The following is a 17,816-nucleotide window of genomic DNA, read 5'->3' on the forward strand; positions in this document are numbered from 1 at the left end:
TCAAAGATTTAAGTTTAGCAGCCACAAAGATTTTTTGAGCCACATTTTGTTTTTGCCTTTAATCACTACAGATGCTTAAAAATTGTTGGAAAAAGGTTGGTTTAAGGGTTCAACAATGGCAGGAAAAGAAGTCGTTTTTCCAGCCCTTAAAGTGGCCTAATAAAGAGTTAACGATAATTGCAAATAATTACTTGTTCTCATCTTGCAGCATTTAAATTTTTCAATGCAGTAAAGTTCCTCGCAGCTGCTTTTGTAGATGCCGGTCATGTAATATCCCGTCCTTTGACAATCGCTCCAGCCGACATTGTCGAATTCAGTAGTAACATCTTCGTCGTAACAGCCGTCATAACCTTCTCCTGGTTCATTAACCGGTCGGCAACACTGTCCTTCTTCAATGTTATACAGTTTTTCTCCACCTGATTTATAGAGGCCGTTCAAGAAATAACCGTCGGGGCATAAAGCCCAGACATTATTCCTGTAAAGAACAAAAAATAATCGAAAACTTACACGTAAGTGATCAGTACAAAGGATCAATCAGGTTCTTCTCTCAGAAACTCCCTGTTCAAAAATTCAATTTACGTCATTTATTCCGATGTACAATTAAGTATTCGTTTTGATCCTTGACTGCGAGCAGTTTTTCTCAGCAAAGAGTATAATTTCAGGGTTAACAAATGTTTGAGGCACACGCCTATCCCTGAATTTACTGGAGTTCCTCCCCCACGAGAGTAGGGGGGCGGGGGGTGAGGAGGTTGGAGGGTTTATTACTATTTAGTTGCTCACCCATCTAGCGTGCTCCACCAGTTTGCATTAGTACAAACTGCAGGCTGGTTAGCAAAAACTCTTTCCCAGGGAGTGCAGCACCTTCCAAACTCGATGCGTCCAACTCTTTCATCTCCCGATTTTCGGACATTTCTCCACAATCCCTTAAGGTACGTGTTGTTTTGTGGGCACACAGACCATCCTTGCCTGTCCAGGCTCGCCTGCCAATCAGCTTCTTCACACAGGCTTTTGTCACCAGCTAATGGAAAGACATTCAGGAAAAATACGTTTTCAGTGCTCTGTTGTTTCTATATTTTACTTTTTGTGTCTGCAAAGTAACGAAGCCTAACCGAGAATTTTCCAAGTATTGTAAAGGTACGATGGGGTAGGTTGTTACATTTAGCGTCAGTTGTTGTTACATTTCGGTTGGTTTCACATTTAGCGGAAATACTAGGGTTTACTAGCTTCATTTAATTTTTCCCTTTAACCACTTGTGATGTTCATGATTTGCTGCAAAAGAAGCAGCTAGATTAAGAGTTGCAAAATTAAAGCAAAAAAAATCGTATTTCGTTTTACTTTCTTGAGGGAGCAGAGACGGTGCAGTGGTGAAAGCACTAGTCACTTGTAAGCAAGTCTACCATGAATGTGACCCGGGTTCGATTCCCAGACCGGGAGACATATGTGGGTTAAGTTTTTTGTTAGTTGTCGTCCTTGCTCCGAGGGTCTTCCTCTGGGCTTTCCGGTTTCCTTCCTCTTATTATTATTATTATTATTATTATTATTATTATTATTATTATTATTATTATTATTTTTGTTTTTATTATTATTATTATTTGATTATCTTTTTGATTAGCTAGTTTTCTTTTAACCCCTAAGTGGCCTAGTTAAAAAGTGAAAAACAAGTAAAATAACATTACGTGGTTTCATCCTGCAGCATTTGAGTTTTTCAATGCAGTAAATTTTATCGCAGTTGCTTTTGTAGAGGCCGGTCATGAAGTATCCTTCCCGTTGACATTGGTTCCAACCCCTATTGTCGAATGACATGGTAACATCTTCGTCGTAACAGTCGTAGTATTTGTTATCCGGTTGATTTACAGGTCGGCAACACTGTCCTTCTTCAATGTTATGTAGATCTCCTCCATCTGATTTCCTGAGGCCGTTCAAGTAAAAACCGGTGGGACATAAAGCCCAGACATTATTCCTGGAAAAATCATAATAATCGAAAACATTCACAAGTGATCAGCACAAAAGATCATATCAGGTATTTATAAACTCCTGATACAATACACGATATGCATACAAGTAGGCTATTCATTTTTTTGTTTTCACAGTGTAATTCTAGACTGCGAGTAGTCTTCGCTTGGTTTTCGAGTCTCTATATTGAAATAAGGTCAGGGGTAACTGCTTGTCCTGAATTTACGGAAGTGCCCCAATCCTCCCTCCCCCACCTCACGGGAGTGGGTAAAAGGGTTAAACGTAAACGCTGTAGAACAACAAGAATCGCCGACCTTTCACTTTATGTTACATTATATTGGACGGTTCTCAAATGTAGCACAACACAGGATACGCAAGCTTGTAAATAGATTTTGTTAGCCTATTGATATCAAACTTGTTTTTCAACTTTTAAAATTGAGACCCTTTTCAATGTAAAAGATTCTGTTCCTGATAGTCTCCGCACGCGTGTTGTATACAAATTTTCATGTGCAAGTTGTAATGCTTGTTACATCAATGAAACAAGCCGGCATTTTTTACGCGTGTGCGCGAGCACTTAACATTGGACAGATCTTCCTTTGTATTCAAACATCTACAGAGTTCAGAGACTTGTCTTGCCTCGTGTTCTACAGACTGCTTTGAGGTTTTAGACTCTGCATCAACTAGGTATCAAGTTAAGCTAAAAGACGCGATGTACATAAAATGGAAAAAGCCCGACCTGAATCAACAGGTCAAACACATTAACTTAACACTTTCTTTGTAGGCGCGCTGACCAAAGGTCTTTTGGCCAGGTGCACGCGCACTTTGTAGTTCCGTTGAAAGTGTAAATAAAATGTTTTCGCGTTAGTTATGAAACGTAATATAACGCTCACATTGTACGCTATATAATTCCACCTTGTAACAACAGCCGTTGCACTCGGTGAAGATGCCGAATGTAACCGTCGAAAACTCGACCATTTGAATCAGTTTTTATTATTATTATTATTATTATTATTATCATCATTATTATTATTATTATTATTATTATTATTATTATTATTATTATTATTATAACTGCTCACCCATCTAGCGTAGATACCCAGTTTGCATTACTACAGTATGAAGTCTCATTAGCATAAGCTGGTTCACTTGCTAGGCAGCATCTTCCATACTCAATACGTCCAACTCTTTCATCATCCGGGACTCGGTCACTTCTGTACAATCCCCTGAGGTACGTGTTGCTTTTTGGGCACCTTGACCAACCTGCCCTGTCCAGGCTCGCCTGCCAATCAGCTTGGGTACACTTACTGTTGTCAGCAAATTCTGCAAGGACGTTCAGGAATGAAATGTTTTCAGCGATGTTTTATTTCTTTATTTAATTTTCGAGTCGTTCTTATTTATCACTTGGTACCATGTCTTTTTCTTTCTACTGCGGGGGTGGGGGTGGGGTTTGTCTGACGAACTTAAGGCGGAAAAGCGAAGGAAAGTGAAAATAGATTTCGTTCGACCATTTTCAACTTCTCCTTTTTTTCTGTTTCGCGGTCGACAGCAAACGAAAAGCAATACTAGATGTAAAAGTAATTCTGCTTGTTATCTTCTCAATAAATAACAAAATGTACAGGAAATAACAAGAAGCCTAAACATAATACGCTTTAAGTGCCCTGTGCTATCCAATGTTCTCAAAACTTTCCTGAACCTAGCATTAAACCAGCCTTACGTACCGAACGGTTTGCACGGTGATGGCTTGAGAAGCTTTGTGCCTCCTTGGCGGAGGAAATCGGACCATTGATATACATTTGCTTCATTCCATTCATCCAGTACACACGATCTTGATGTCTCATTAATCGTTGTACTAGGAAGCACGCTATCCCAAACATTGACATCTGACAACATTCCTTGGAAGGAATCATCGGCCTGAAATCCACCACCGACCGAGTCTTGGTCTTGTCCCAACACCAGGGTACCGCTTTGGCTTATTGTGTGACCTCTCTTGAAAGTAGTGCCTTCCTTCACTTTTAAGCCGTCTTTGTAAAACTGCCATGATCCCGAACTGCTTGCCCACGATATACAGATCTGGTGCCATACACCGTCGTTTGCTGTTACGTAAATATCCCTATTAAAAGAAAATAGTTAGTCACATTTCAGCTCTGAAGTCTTTCGAATTCACCCTAAAAAGTTAAAAATAATTCAAGACTATTTTTAAAAAGGCACGCGGAAGAAAATTTAGTGGTGAACAATAAAGACGATTGAGTGTTTCTGTTACGGCACTATCGGTCTGATCATAGTTAGTATGGTCTGATTGAAAAATTTGCTAACTTGCTGTGCTAGCGCTTCTCGGTGTAATAGCGGAGCTCCAGTGCGCGAAGCGCCCAGCGGAGCACCAAAGGTAAGAAATTTTGGTAAACCCATGAAGTCGAGAAATTTTGGTAGTCACATGAGCATACGAGCGAGCGAGCGTCCGTACAGACTCTGGGGGAGGGTGGGGGGATTCACGGGGCAACTCGACACTGGGGAAAATATATGTCATCTTATGCCGCCTTACATCTTCCAGGATCGATATTGGACACCCATGCTGTGGTCAATATTGACAGCTGTCAAAACAAGGTACCGCTGACCAGTATCACATCATCAAATCACGGGCTCAGGTTTAGAGCTCATCGAGGTCACGTGTTATTTTGAAGTTGACCGCTGACCAGGTAGTGGTATGACCTTGAATTGCGGACTCAAGCCTTCCTTTTTTTGTCTTGGGTAACGACAGGAATTTGTCAGCGTAATTTCTGCCACTGGATTTGACGATTTATCTCGGCATGGAATATTTCTTGAGTAGTTGCGCATGCCAAGTGTATTCAATAGCCTTAATGACAGTATATATTTTCAATGAGAGAATTTTCACAAGTTATTAAAAGGCAGCAAAGCATGTATATGTGGAGCTCCGCTTTTAGGCTTGGCTTAATCTATATATTATCTGTTTTAGAAACATCAAATTTGCTTCTTCTTTTTTTCTTCTTCTTCTTCTTCTTCTTCTTATTATTATTATTATTATTATTATTAATTATATTATGTTTAATACCTGCTTTCGCCATTGATGTAGAATTGAAAACGTGTGTTGTAGGATATGAGAATCTCATTAGCCTGGCTTGATACAGCGTAACTGAAGAGACTCCCTTGACTGTTGGTAGAACTCATCCACAGACAAACCGTGAACGCAGTTAAACTGCGCTTGCCCGATAGCTTAACATAGTCATTTACTCCTTTGTTTGGAAAATTGAAAGCGTAGTCTGAAATGATAAAACAAATACAGATCAGCAAGAGAGTAACTCTTAAGGGTACATTTCTCTTCAGTTAATACCTTTTTGGGACACCTTTTCTTAACATCTCAAAGTACAGGTAGAAGCACTAGAGGGCGATTGGATGGTTCGTTCTTCCTATGCAAATTCCGCTTCCACTTTCAAACAGCCATACAAATATCTAGTTTTATAAACGCTCATTCTATTCTTAATGACTTTTCTTTTGCTTTAATGCCACTTCTGAGAAGTTGGTCACGCGTTCAAGTGTTTCAAAAGGCCTATTGTTAAGAGAGACACTATTCAGAAGAAGAAACAGCTGTTTCGAAAAAGATTGTCTAAAAAAATCACAAAAGTGCAATTGACAAGACCGAAAGGTAGTGTGGTAGATCAAGATCAGCCTTAACTTCCTTTACGAGGGTTTAGCGTACCCTTCTTCAGTCCTGTACTAAAAGCTAGAAGTGCAATAACAATATTATGCACTTAATGTATATATAATTTGTACTTTTTTTGGTTACTTAAGTAACATGAAGCTTAGAAACATGCATGTATAATAAACTGATCTGTTGAACCTGTATATAAAAATTATAACAGAGTCACCCACTCATTATCTGATACGGCTCACAGGGAGATGGCTTGAGTAGCTTTGCGCCCCCCTGACGGAGGAAATCGGTCCAATTGTAGACAGTAGCTTGATTCCATTCATCCACCTCACATGATACTGACATTTCTGTTATTTGTGCAACAGAAAGCACGCTATTCCATACGTTGACATTTGATAACATTCCTTGAAAGGAATCATCGGTCTGAAAGCCACCACCAACAGAGTCTTGGTCTTGTCCTAACACCAGGGTACCGCCTTGTTTTATCGAGTAACCTCTCTTGAAGTTTGTGCCTTCGTCGTTCAGGATGCAATCTTTGTAGAATTTCCATGCTCCCGAACTGTTTTCCCAGGTTACACAGATGTGGTGCCACACATCGTCGTTAGCTGTCACTGAGGTAACTCTTAAAAAAAAAAGAAATTGCACACAAATAATCAGGCTGCCGATTGCCGGCAGTAGTTTGTAATTATAAGGTGACCTCGGAAGATTTTTATGACAATGTCTCAGGGTCAGTTAAAGTGGTAGACATGTAAGAACCAACATCACGTTTGAAAGTAGGGTATGCTTGCCGTACAGTAATAGATATGGCGCCAAGTTTTCTGATTGGAAGCACAAAATAATACAGTAATAATCTAACGGTACTTTTATCTGCCACGATGAACAAAACTTGTTATTACAATTAACGTTACCTGAGTTACCTGACTATGCTGTCTATAAGCAACCTTAAATATCTGTTGTGCTCGTTTTTACTAATGAAGCACACAGAAATCATTACAGCACCACTACTTAACATTACTTCCAATAAAGTTCCATTTAATACTATTTCTATTACTAATGACACATTCACTTACAATGGCACAACTACTAAGACATCACACCTAGAGAATTGTCAACCATAGTGCCACTTAAGAGTGGTCTGTCCTAAGCCGAATTTAATTGGTAGTTTTAATGTAGTAAGCAAAGCAAAAGAATTCACTTCACTAACATAAAAATGCGAAAAATACTCGAAAACATTCAGTTAGGTGAATGACTGTCGGCGCTGACGAAGTAAATTTTAAAAGATGCACGATCAGCGCAGGCTGCCAAAGAGAAATTTGCAACGTCCACAAATTCCATGAATAACGTAAGTTGCAAGTTCTGGAACGTCTTGCTTGCCTCGAGAATATTTAATATTAGTATTTATACCATGCCATAGAAAATACAGCCAATCAGAATACAGGAAAGCCGTTGTATATTCGACGGTATTCAACTCAACCTTCCCATCGTGCGCTGCGATTGTATTCTCCGGACGAAATTTAGTAAGCGTATTTTCTATGGCATGGTATAAAATAGTTACGCAACACTTTCTCGTGGTATACTATGGAATATCCCACTTGTCACTTGTATTTTCTTGGTATACACACTCGCCTAAAGGCTCGTGTGCATACCGAGAAAATACAAGTGACTCGTGGGATATTCCATAGTATACCACTCGAAAGCGTTGCGTAACTAGTATATACCACACAAGTGAAAAGTGCTTGTCGCGCACGCTGATTGGTTAACTCGGAGGTGATTAGCAAAGTACTGTTCACCTCCGAGCAGCTAAAGAGAAACGAGCTCCCTTTTCGTGTTGCTTTGTTTACCAAAAGTGCTTTTAGGTCCTGCGAGTTATTCAACTTGTGTGGTATATACTAAAACAATTATTCACTTCAGTGTCGGTGAATGTGGTGCACTACATGTATTCACCTCCACTTTGGTGAATAATTGTTAATTATTTAAATGAACCGTTGAAAGCCAGCAATGAGTACGCAAAGAAATATCTATTTTTCCGATACCAGTCCACTCAAATGGATATGCCACTAAGGAGTAATTTAGAACAAGCTTAAAAATACTCAACGTAGTGATCATAACTAGCTCGTGTGTAACCTGATATTATGGCCTTCATCCGTACTTGTTTCAAAGGAAAGAAACGCCTGATCAAAGATTACTTCATACGTTATCTCCGTTACTTTCTTATATTTACAGTCATGTAATACCTGTTTTCGCCACCGATTTTTAACTGAAAATATCTGTTGTAGGATATGAGAAGCTCATCAGCCTGGCTTGATACAGCATAACTGACAAGACTCCCTTGACTATCAGTAGAACTCATCCACAGACACACCGTGAACGCAGTCAAACTGCGCATGCCTGAGACTTTTACAACTTCAGAGACTCCTTTTTGTGGAAAATTGAAAGCGTAGTCTGGAGAAGGAAGGAAAAAAGCATCAGTATGAAGAGCTCTAGTCACATCGATGTATACGTTAATAAGAAGCAGAATTCGAACTTTTCAGATTTATAAATACTTAATTAATTTTGTTTCCTATTAACAAATAATTTAAGTATAACTTAAGACTAATTAATTAATTCTTTTCTGTAATTATAATAAAACTTTGTTATTGATAGTTTGTGTAACGGAAAAACTTAATAACTAAGAAAGTAAAGTAAGAACAATCTCGTCCTCGACTGAATGATGGTTGTACTGTTTACCCAATAATACTACTATAGCTGGACTCAAGGAGATATAAAATATTGAGTTTTCATTCTTAAGAAAGTGAGGAACTGAAGCAAGACTCGCAGTTTCCTATGGCTTCAACACTTTGCTGTGTTACTGTTGATGTTTTTGTTGCTGTTGCATAGGGCTCCAATTTTATAAAGCAATGATCTTTTCATAACATCTGGTACACACAGAGGGCCAATGAAGTTTGAAGCTTGAGACAACTTTTACACTGATAAATTTTGCATCGTTTTTAAAAATGGTTCTGTTTAATAAAAAAAAAATTAATTCTGATTTGAAAGCGTTCCTTCTGGCCGTTTATTTATTTTTCAATAATATAGTAATGTTTCCTAACTTCCTCATTCAAGACGACGTGGCGCAGGGTTGAGTGGATGGATGGATGGATAATCTTTATTTAAAAACACGGTCAAATTCATCAGCTACAATACACAACAATCTAAATTCAATGTCGTCATTATCGTCGTGGTCGTAGTTGTAATAGTGGAACTAATGATTATATTTATCATACCTATTAGTTAGAAATTCTTTATTACCAGCAAATGGCGCGGATAATTTTATTTTAAAGAATAGCATGTTTGATGAGTTTTGCAATGTGTACATGTAGATGAATTAAAACTCATACCCTTTCCAAATGGTTCACACGAAGATGGTTCGATGAGCCTTGCCTCTCCCTCGCGAAGGAAATCGACCCATTTGTATACGTTTCCATAATCTACTCCATTTAGCAGGCATGATCCTGACATCTCCTTGATTTTTGCAGGGGTAAGCACTCGATCCCATACGTTGACATTTGATATCTGTCCTTGATAGGATTGAGCGGCCTGGTAGCCACCGCCGACCGAGTGTTGCCTTTGTCCTAGGACTAAAGTGCCACCTGCTCTTATCGTGTGACCCCTCTTAAAATTCGTGCCTTCATTAGTCGGTTCACCATCTTTATAGAATTTCCAAGATCCCGAACTCCTTTCCCACGATAAACAGATCTGGTGCCATTCGCTGTCATTGGCTACGACTAAAGTCGTCCTTAAAGAAAAACAATTCAAATTATTTAGCATCCGACTCTGGTATTTTGCGTTACTTGGGTGGCGGGAGCAGCCTGATGTAAGGCTTTCAAAGCTGAATAGGATAAATTTCGAGGAGAGGAGAGGGGGGGTGGAACGGGAAGGAAAGCGGATGAACGCGGTGACCATGACACCAGCGCGCCAAGAGAGCCGCACCGCACGGAGGAGACGTCGCCTGCCAACGAGGACAACCAGTGGAAGACAGAACACGAGCAGCCGACCGCCGACGAGAGAGCACAGTGCCGTCACGAGAGACAGCACGACACGCGCAGAGACGAGCGCCCGCGCCGCCGACGCGGGGCCGAGCCGACCCGCCCCGGCAAGGATCCGGGGACCACTGCACGGACTGGCCCGAGACCACACAACCGCAGACGAGACACCGAACACGGGAAGGTCACCCACACCACAGACGGAGAGCGACGACCGGAGCGGAGGACAGCCCCCGAGGAGAAGAGACGGAGGACACGACCGGGGGACGAACCGACCCCGGCCCGCGGGGACAGAGAGAGCGCAGGGAGCCGCAGCGGGGGCCGAGGGGACGCCATGCCGGCGCGGGAGAACGGGAGAACACGAGCCAGGAGGCACCACGAGTCCGATGGGAGCCGGACACGGCCCAGGCGCGCGAGGAGACCCGCGAACGCGGGCCGCCCCGCTTACCCTCACCGGATAAATTTCAGTAAAATTTATGTAGTTTAGAAATACCACTTACGAAACATTGCTGTTCTTATTACTGCTTCAGGCAGGTAAAAATCCCGTACGTCCCCCTGCAGCCGTCGCCCCCTTCTTTCCCCACTTAAAAAATTAGTAAGCTCAAAAGAACCCGTTGTATTTTGGACGCAAACGTACATATGACAGGAAGGATAAATACCTTCAAATACATCGATTAAATGTTTAAATGCTTTTGTTTTCCTACAGAAATTTAAACATTTTTTGCCCTCAAGAGGTTGCACGATGAATGAGAGAACTCCGAACACGCGTACATTAATTTGCAAAGAAATATATTTGTGAAAATTTGTTTACTAAATATTGTGCATTCTAAAATAAGAATAGAAGTTGATTAACTCATTGACAACGGTGCAGTGCGGATAGAAAGTTCATCAGTTGTCCGAAACTCATTGTCATTCGAACTCATCCACAGACACCCCGTAAACGCTATCAAAAGGGGCCTGCCAGTTGGTACACGCCTTTTTTGAAGAAAAAGAAAGAAAACAAAACGCCTTATCGCAGTTTAGTTCATGCGTTATCTCCGTTATTTACTTATCACTTATATATGCATTTAATACCTGCTTTCGCCATCGATGCTCAACGCAAAATACGTGTTGTAGGATATGAGAATCTCATTAGCCTGGCTTGATACAGCATAACTGAAGAGACTCCCTTGACTGTTAGAAGAATTCATCCACAGACACACTGTGAACGCCGTCAAACTGCGCATGCCCGAGAGGTCGACCACGTCACTGACTCCTTTGTTTGGAAAATTCAGGGCGTTGTCTGACGAAAAAACATTCCATCTCAAAGATTTTTATATATTTTGACAATACATTTTTTATTTTGACAAAATTGTTGATATTTTTTTGGTAAAACAAAAATTCTGTTTGGATTAGTTTACATACTAAATTAAGCCTTACACCGGAAATGCTTTTTAAGATACGTTGGATTGCGTTTAAGTTGCTTAAAGAAAAGTCTGCGTTTGAGCCTGGTGGCCCATCAGGCCGGAGCTTATCTTGGTTTCAGTAGCACGAAGCGACCAGGAGAATTTCTTAACCTCTCTGGATGGGACACAAGTCCATCGCAGGGTTACCCTAAGTAATCGTTTCGCCTGAGTGAAGAGTGACACTGTTAGAGTAAAGTGTCTTGCCCAAGAGCACAACGCTTTGAACTCAGCCAGGGCCCAAACATGGACTGCTTATTTTGGAGTCCAGCACACTTGTCAACCAGGCCTCCCAGACTGTGCATTACAACCCCACATAATGATAATACTTGTCATTGCATTACTTTTTAAATAAATTCCGACTTAATCGTAACTCAAAGGTAAAAAAGTAATAATTATATGACCGTTATAGCTTATTATGACGAATCAATAAATTTGGGAATTCGATTCAGGCTTAAATCGATATAGGCTGCGATCTGATTTTAAAAGAGCTGAATTCAATTTTCTTAAGTACGTGCTGAACTAAGTGCGAAATAACATGAAAAATATAAAGGCACTTGTGCTGAGGAAGTCAGATTGATACTGATCATGAGTTGTTATATTTAGTGATACTAAGAATATATAATTTACGCCTGTATTATATACCTTATTCAGCATAAAAAATGTATTTAAAAGCTTTTACTAACCAATCAACACAGGCTGACAGGGAGATGGATGGACAATTGTTACTCCAGGACCTCCTTGACGAAGAAAATCGAGCCATTTGTATACTTTGCTATCAGTAGCTTCATCTTGTAGACAGGTTTTTGAGAGCCTACTGATCTGTGTAGCATCTAAAGCGACATGCCATAGATTAACATTTGATAACATTCCTTGAAAGGACTCGACCGCCTCAAAACCACCACCGACGGAATCTTGATCCTGCCCAATAACCAGTGTGCCACCTTGTCTTATCGTGTGACTTCTCTTGAAGTTTGTCCCTTGCATTTTCAGGTCACCATCTTTATAGAATTTCCAAGATCCTGAACTGCTTTCCCACGATACACAAATTTGGTGCCATAAGCCATTAAAGGCGCGAACTGATATATCCCTGTGGATCATAAATGAACGTAAAACGAAGTAAATCGTATACACGTTCTAATAAATTACAACTAACCTTACTAAACTGCATAGTATTTGTTTTATCCGTTTTAAACGAGGTAATATGATACTGGTTGTTTTTGTGATAAAATTTGAGAAAAACAGCATCAATGTACGAAACTACCTTAGAACCTCCACAAACTAGACATTTAGTTGTCGACAACTATCTGATATCGATAACTAAATGTTATTGACAGCTAAACCTCATAGTGTGTGATATGTTTTGTCATCAAGTAAAATGCTTATATTTTAGTGGTCGACAACTAGACTGTTTTACTTTTCGAAAAGGAACACTGCTTTATAGTTGTAATTATAGAAATCATTGGTTTAGTTTCGATAACTATCGTAACTGCGTAATTATTCAGCGGTTGCGCATGCATAGTGAACGTTGGTTCCCAAGCTCTTGCGGTATGAACATGTTTCGTGAACGTTACTTTTCAAGCTTTTGCTGGCTTGAGTTAGTTATCGACAACTTACACTCCAGTGTGTGGAATCCTCGCATCGGACAGAATAAGTTGACGAAAACATTAATTTTCGATAACAAGTAGTTGTCGACAACTAAATGTGTAGCCTGTGGAGGCCTTTTAACTTGTTTAAACACACCTGTCAAAATATCCTTTGTTTACAACGACACATGGGCGAAATTAATGCACCTATCAATGGTTTGCCCCAGGATGGGGGGGGGGGGGGCAACCCACGGGAGTTTGACATCGTAAGTTCTCCCAGGGTAGGGATTTTGACATCTAAAATGGTCTGCTGGGTTAGAAATTTAAGAGGAGATATGTGAATTTTGACATTCACTACGTGCCCAGGGGTGGGGAATTCAACTCTTGATTCCAAAAAATTTCAAATTCCCCTGGGGTTGCCCGCCCCCCCCCCCCATCCTGGGGCAAATCATTGATAGGTGTATAATGAAAATCAACAGTGAGATTATTTACGTGAATAATTATTTATGTAAAAGTTATGACGAAATAAGGGTCTTTTTTTGTAAGTACTTCTTAGTATTACTGACCATAGGGGAAACTCGCCAGTTCTAATGTTTACGTAAGTCTTTTAATACTGAGCTATTCAAATCACCGTAGTTAACGATCATCTTATAATTCTTATTCCACTTGCTAGTTTAAATACAACTGACATTAACATACTGATAGGCATCCCAAAGTAATTGTTATATGTATTGTACTTATTCTATCCACGTTACATATCATGTTACTTATATTTACGTCTAATACCTTTTTTCGCCACCGATGTACAACTCAAAATTATTGTTATAGGATATGAACAGCTCATTACTCTGTCCTGATACAGCGTAACTGAAAAGACTTCCTCGAGTGTTACTTGAACTCATCCAAAGACACACGGTCAAGGCGGTTAAACTGCGCGGCATGTTGGCGATTTTGACAAAGTTAAGGATCTCTTTGTTTGGGAAATCGAAAGCATTGTCTGAAAAGTTAAGAAAAATGGAGGTATATTAGTTTAATGGATTTTTGCAGTATGTTTGTGATGACTCTAATTTCATGGAAGACATGGAACAAATATATTCTGTAAGCCTAATACTTTACTGTGACACCTGCCGTTAAATGTCGTTTTTCACTCCCCCACCCTCCCCTCGCCTTCTGATAAGAAGCACACCCTTTTATGGGCTAATCAATCCGCCAGCAAAAAGCTATTCTGGTAATTTATGACCACCCTCAACCTCCAAAAATACACCCTTCCCCATCCAGCTAATTGTCAAACATATTACATACACATTGCGCGCTATTCCGGTTCGAGCGATCTGGTTTGGAGTCCTGACCATGATCCTTACCTTGTCATGCTTCTTGGGAAAGACACTTGACTCTCACAGTGCCTCTCGCAATCCAGGTGTAGAAATGGGTACCATCGTATTTAATGCTGGGGGAAGGTAGGAGGGGAGAGGGGCGGGGCAGAACGTCCCATTTTAGAAGGGGAGGGAGAGTTAAAAAACAATAATCGCTTCATGCTAGTGAAATGGGATAAGCCCTGGCTCATGGGCCACTTAGCTTGATTGCAGTATTAACATACTTACTCACAAACGTCCTTACAGTAGACTGGTCTTCAAATAGAAATAGGCAGCAAATATGTTCCAATTTAATGCAGACTTAAAGGTTAATACCAACTGCCGAGCAAACAGTCCTCTTTTGGCAGCTTATTTCGAAACGGGGCTCTTATATTGGTTATAAGCGCCCCAGAATATAAGTACCCTTAGATTAAAGCGTTCAAAAATCTTCTTGCGAAGTAGTTAAACTAATATTCAGATAATTTAATATGGCTGTTTAGTAATCGATTGATAAAAAGTAAATATGTTCAGCCACATTTGCGAACAAGAAATGAGCTGTTGTAGTTAACCACATGGTGTTTCGGTAATGTAACGTTCTATTTCCTTTATTGCACTCCTTATACTATTTAAACATTTTTTCTAACAATCCTTAAAATAATTAAAAACAACTAAATAATTCCAACAGTCCTACGACTGAAAAAATGTGGCTCTTTGATTCCTAATGAGTTTAATCTTGCAATTTTTTGTTTTTATTGAAGGAGAAAAACCAGAAAACCCTCGGAGTAAGAACGAGAACAAACAGAAACTGAAGACGTGTGCTCTCACCCCTCTACTCCCTCATCCCTGCATCCCCACTCAACACCCCTTAAACCCATATTAAACTTTTGACTTAGCCCCAGCTGATTTGAATATAAATTAAGAGGGGGGAGGTACAGAATAGGGAGAAGGGAGAAATGGCCAAAAAAATTAGGGAGGAGGGAGAAATGTTTGCTCAAAAAGTAGGGAGGAGGGAGATTTACCCTCCTGTCCCTCCCCCCTCAATTAAACCTGGCTAACGTGTTATGTAACCTACCAGTGAGCAGCGGCTCACAGGTGGATTTTTGTAAGAGTTTTGTGTCGGATGCCCGGAGGAAATCGCGCCACTTGTATACATTTCCAGCATTCCACGGATCCAGCAGACATGACGTTGACATCTCTTCGATTTGTGAAGCAAGAAGCACTCTATTCCATAGGTTGACATTTGATAACATTCCTTTGAATGATGGATCAGCCTGAAAGCCACCACCGACAGAGCCCTGCTTTTGCCCCAGCACCAGCGTGCCACCTTGCCTTACCGTGAAACCTCTCTTGAAGTTATTGCCTTCCTTTTTTATCGCGCCATCTTTGTAGAATTTCCATGAACCCGAACTTCTTTCCCACGATACACAGATGTGGTGCCACACGCCGTCATTGGGGGATACTGAAATGTCCCTAGAAAAAAAGTTAAGATTGTTTCCACCGAACATTCGAGCAATACAGGCAAAAATAAAGTTACCAAAGAGATCTCATAGCATGGTAACAGTTTGAGCACAGCTAACAAAAACCTACCAAAACTTTAGCTCTCAAGTTGACCCCTTCAGAGAAAAATGGATTTGAAATTATTTACATTTCAGTTAAAACGGACGTTTCGCGCCAGTTTAAAACAAAATGGCGCGCGTTTTAAACATTTTTACAAGGTTTGACTTTAATTTTCTCGAGAACGCTTCAGAGTTTAATCATGGGGTCACTAACACAAATGAATTTTAGTGAGATGTTTCAAATAGTATATAAAATAAGTAGATTTTTGGTACTTAATTTATGCACTCATTGCTCGAACTTTCAGCGGAATCAATCTTAAATGTTCTGTGTTTGTGTTGTTCGTGTTTTGTTAGATTTAGTCAGGGAATAAGCCACTCGGTTCACATAGAGTGGCATATGAAATCTACGAGTGGTTAAGTTTCCAGAAAAACATTCTCCTTTACATAATTATTATTTATATTGACATTTAATACCTTTTTTCGCCACCAATGTAAAACTCAAAATTATTGTTGTAGAATATGAGAAGCTCATTAGCCTGACTTGATACAGCATAACTGAAAGGACTTCCTTGATTGTCACCCGAAATCATCCACAGACACACCGTGAAAGCCGTCAAACTACTACGCATGTTCGTTATTCTGACAAAGTCATCCACGCCTTTGTTTGGAAAAAGTAAAGCTTTTTCTGAAGTGACAAGAAGAAAACAAGAAATGCATCAGTTACAACTTTCCAGCGTGTTTTGAAGTTCGTATAATTGTAAAATGTACGCTCAATTTTCTGAACTCTCACAATTATAATATAATATCAGAAGTACATAATCACCTGGGCATGTATCTGCTGCGATAATAGACGCACTTTGACGAGTGTCAATCGTATCATCTGACAAGTGAAATACAGTACCGGTATGTAACCCAATGCAGTCCTTTCGTATCACATCAAAATCTGTTCTCTTTTCACTCCATATGTTTACATGAGAAATTTCTCCCACGAATGCTTTTGCCGCGACAAACTGTTTTTGGGGTTGTTGTCGTTGTCCAAGTACAAGGTATCCACCCCCCGCCAGTGATGATCGAGTGTAAGTCAAAGGACCAATAGTACGTGTTCCTTCACGAATGGTCAGGTGACCATTCGATGATTGCCATTCGATCCACAAGAAATGCCAGTTTCCGTCGTTTAAGTTCCAGGAACCTCCAGTGCCCTGTGAAGAACCCTTAAGGATCACACTCACTCTGGGGTGTGTCGTGATAACCAGTTCTTCTGCCTGACTTTGAGTTGCATAAGAAAGAGCTGTTCCTTCACTAGTCTGTTGAGTTTTCATCCAGAAAGAGACAGTCATTGCTGTCATCGCGGGAATGGCTGTCTCTACGGATACATTGGACGTTCTTCTGAGGAACAGCATGTAGTTGTGAATTTCTAAATTGGCAAAGAAAGGGCTTTACTACACCTCTTGAACAATGTTGGAGACAATCATTAATGTAATGCAAAGATCGCCTTTATCCCGCCTCCTTTATCATTACTAGCGGAGCTCCAGCACGCGATGCGCTCCAGCGGAGCACCATGGGTAAGGAAATTTGGTAAACCCAAGTTTTCAGTTTAAACTAGAAACTCATATGGTGCAGTAGCGCGAGAAACGTGCGAGTACAAATATCTCACGATCTTTGTACTCCACAAGGCCGGTTTAACAAGTTCCGTATTCTTCTTGACCACGCGCTTGATCAGTTCAAAACAAGTGGACAGTCAGTAGTTTGGGGGAAAAATATAGGGATGATAAATGAGTGTGATGTATTCCAGCACATTTTGCTCGTCTTTTGTTCGTTGACTCACCCTTTAAACTTGTGTCTGGCTGTTAGTTTTTAACTCAAAAGTAAAAAAAAATAATTATATTACCGTTACAGATTATTATGGCGAATCAATAAATCCGGGAATGTGATTGGCTAAAATCGATATAGGCTTAGTTTTTTGGGTAGCACACAGTGATAAGTTAAAACCAGCGTACAAGTTAATGTACAAACATTGTTAAGAGGAACTGTGTCACGGAATTTAGCCAAATTTAGGCATGGGAAATGACCATCAAATCGGGAGAAATATAAAAATAACCGCTTAAAACATTGAAGGAACATTTCAATAACATAGCAGATACAAAAGAAGGTACGGATGGCCAAAAGTGACGAAGATTGAAACGGATTGCAATATGGGTTTTTTCGAAATATTGTTGGGCTGAACAGTTTTCAAAGAAAGTC

General features: G+C 40.2%; 2 protein-coding genes across 2 annotated transcripts in view; both read right to left on the reverse strand.

Annotated features, from left to right (window-relative positions):
- LOC144647504 (uncharacterized) overlaps positions 1-17,816 on the reverse strand; it is an 85,039-nt gene that overhangs the window by 14,114 nt on the left and 53,109 nt on the right. The window contains exons 8-9 of the mRNA XM_078507302.1: positions 781-1,018; positions 192-475 (exon numbers count right to left, since the gene is read on the reverse strand). Of these exons, the coding sequence (XP_078363428.1) occupies positions 192-475; positions 781-1,018 (522 nt within the window). The remainder of the gene's footprint in view (positions 1-191; positions 476-780; positions 1,019-17,816) is intronic.
- Positions 1,226-16,573, reverse strand: LOC144645854 (uncharacterized). Its single transcript, XM_078505388.1, has 14 exons — positions 16,399-16,573; positions 16,050-16,260; positions 15,092-15,489; positions 13,454-13,664; positions 11,768-12,171; positions 10,714-10,921; positions 8,995-9,392; positions 7,852-8,059; positions 5,839-6,239; positions 5,021-5,228; positions 3,672-4,063; positions 3,033-3,273; positions 1,677-1,960; positions 1,226-1,284 (listed from the first exon to the last, which is right to left on the reverse strand). Exons 2-14 carry the CDS (start codon positions 16,202-16,204, stop codon positions 1,226-1,228), a joined length of 3,567 nt encoding a protein of 1,188 aa, XP_078361514.1. The 5' UTR covers positions 16,205-16,260; positions 16,399-16,573.

This window comes from Oculina patagonica, chromosome 3, assembly GCF_052425735.1.
Source record: "Oculina patagonica isolate OP01 chromosome 3, crgOcupat, whole genome shotgun sequence".
NCBI classification, from domain to species: domain Eukaryota; kingdom Metazoa; phylum Cnidaria; class Anthozoa; order Scleractinia; family Oculinidae; genus Oculina; species Oculina patagonica.

Excerpts from the sequence above, each read along its gene's own strand:
- LOC144645854 (XM_078505388.1), bottom strand. The coding sequence starts at position 16,204 with ATGCGTAGTAGTTTGACGGCTTTCACGGTGTGTCTGTGGATGATTTCG. Across the intron at positions 13,665-15,091 it reads CTGTGAGCCGCTGCTCACTG|ACAATGCTTTCGATTTCCCA; the intron begins GTAGGTTACATA and ends TTAACTTTTCAG. Across the intron at positions 1,961-3,032 it reads TGGGTATCTACGCTAGATGG|GAATAATGTCTGGGCTTTAT; the intron begins GTGAGCAGTTAT and ends TGATTTTTCCAG.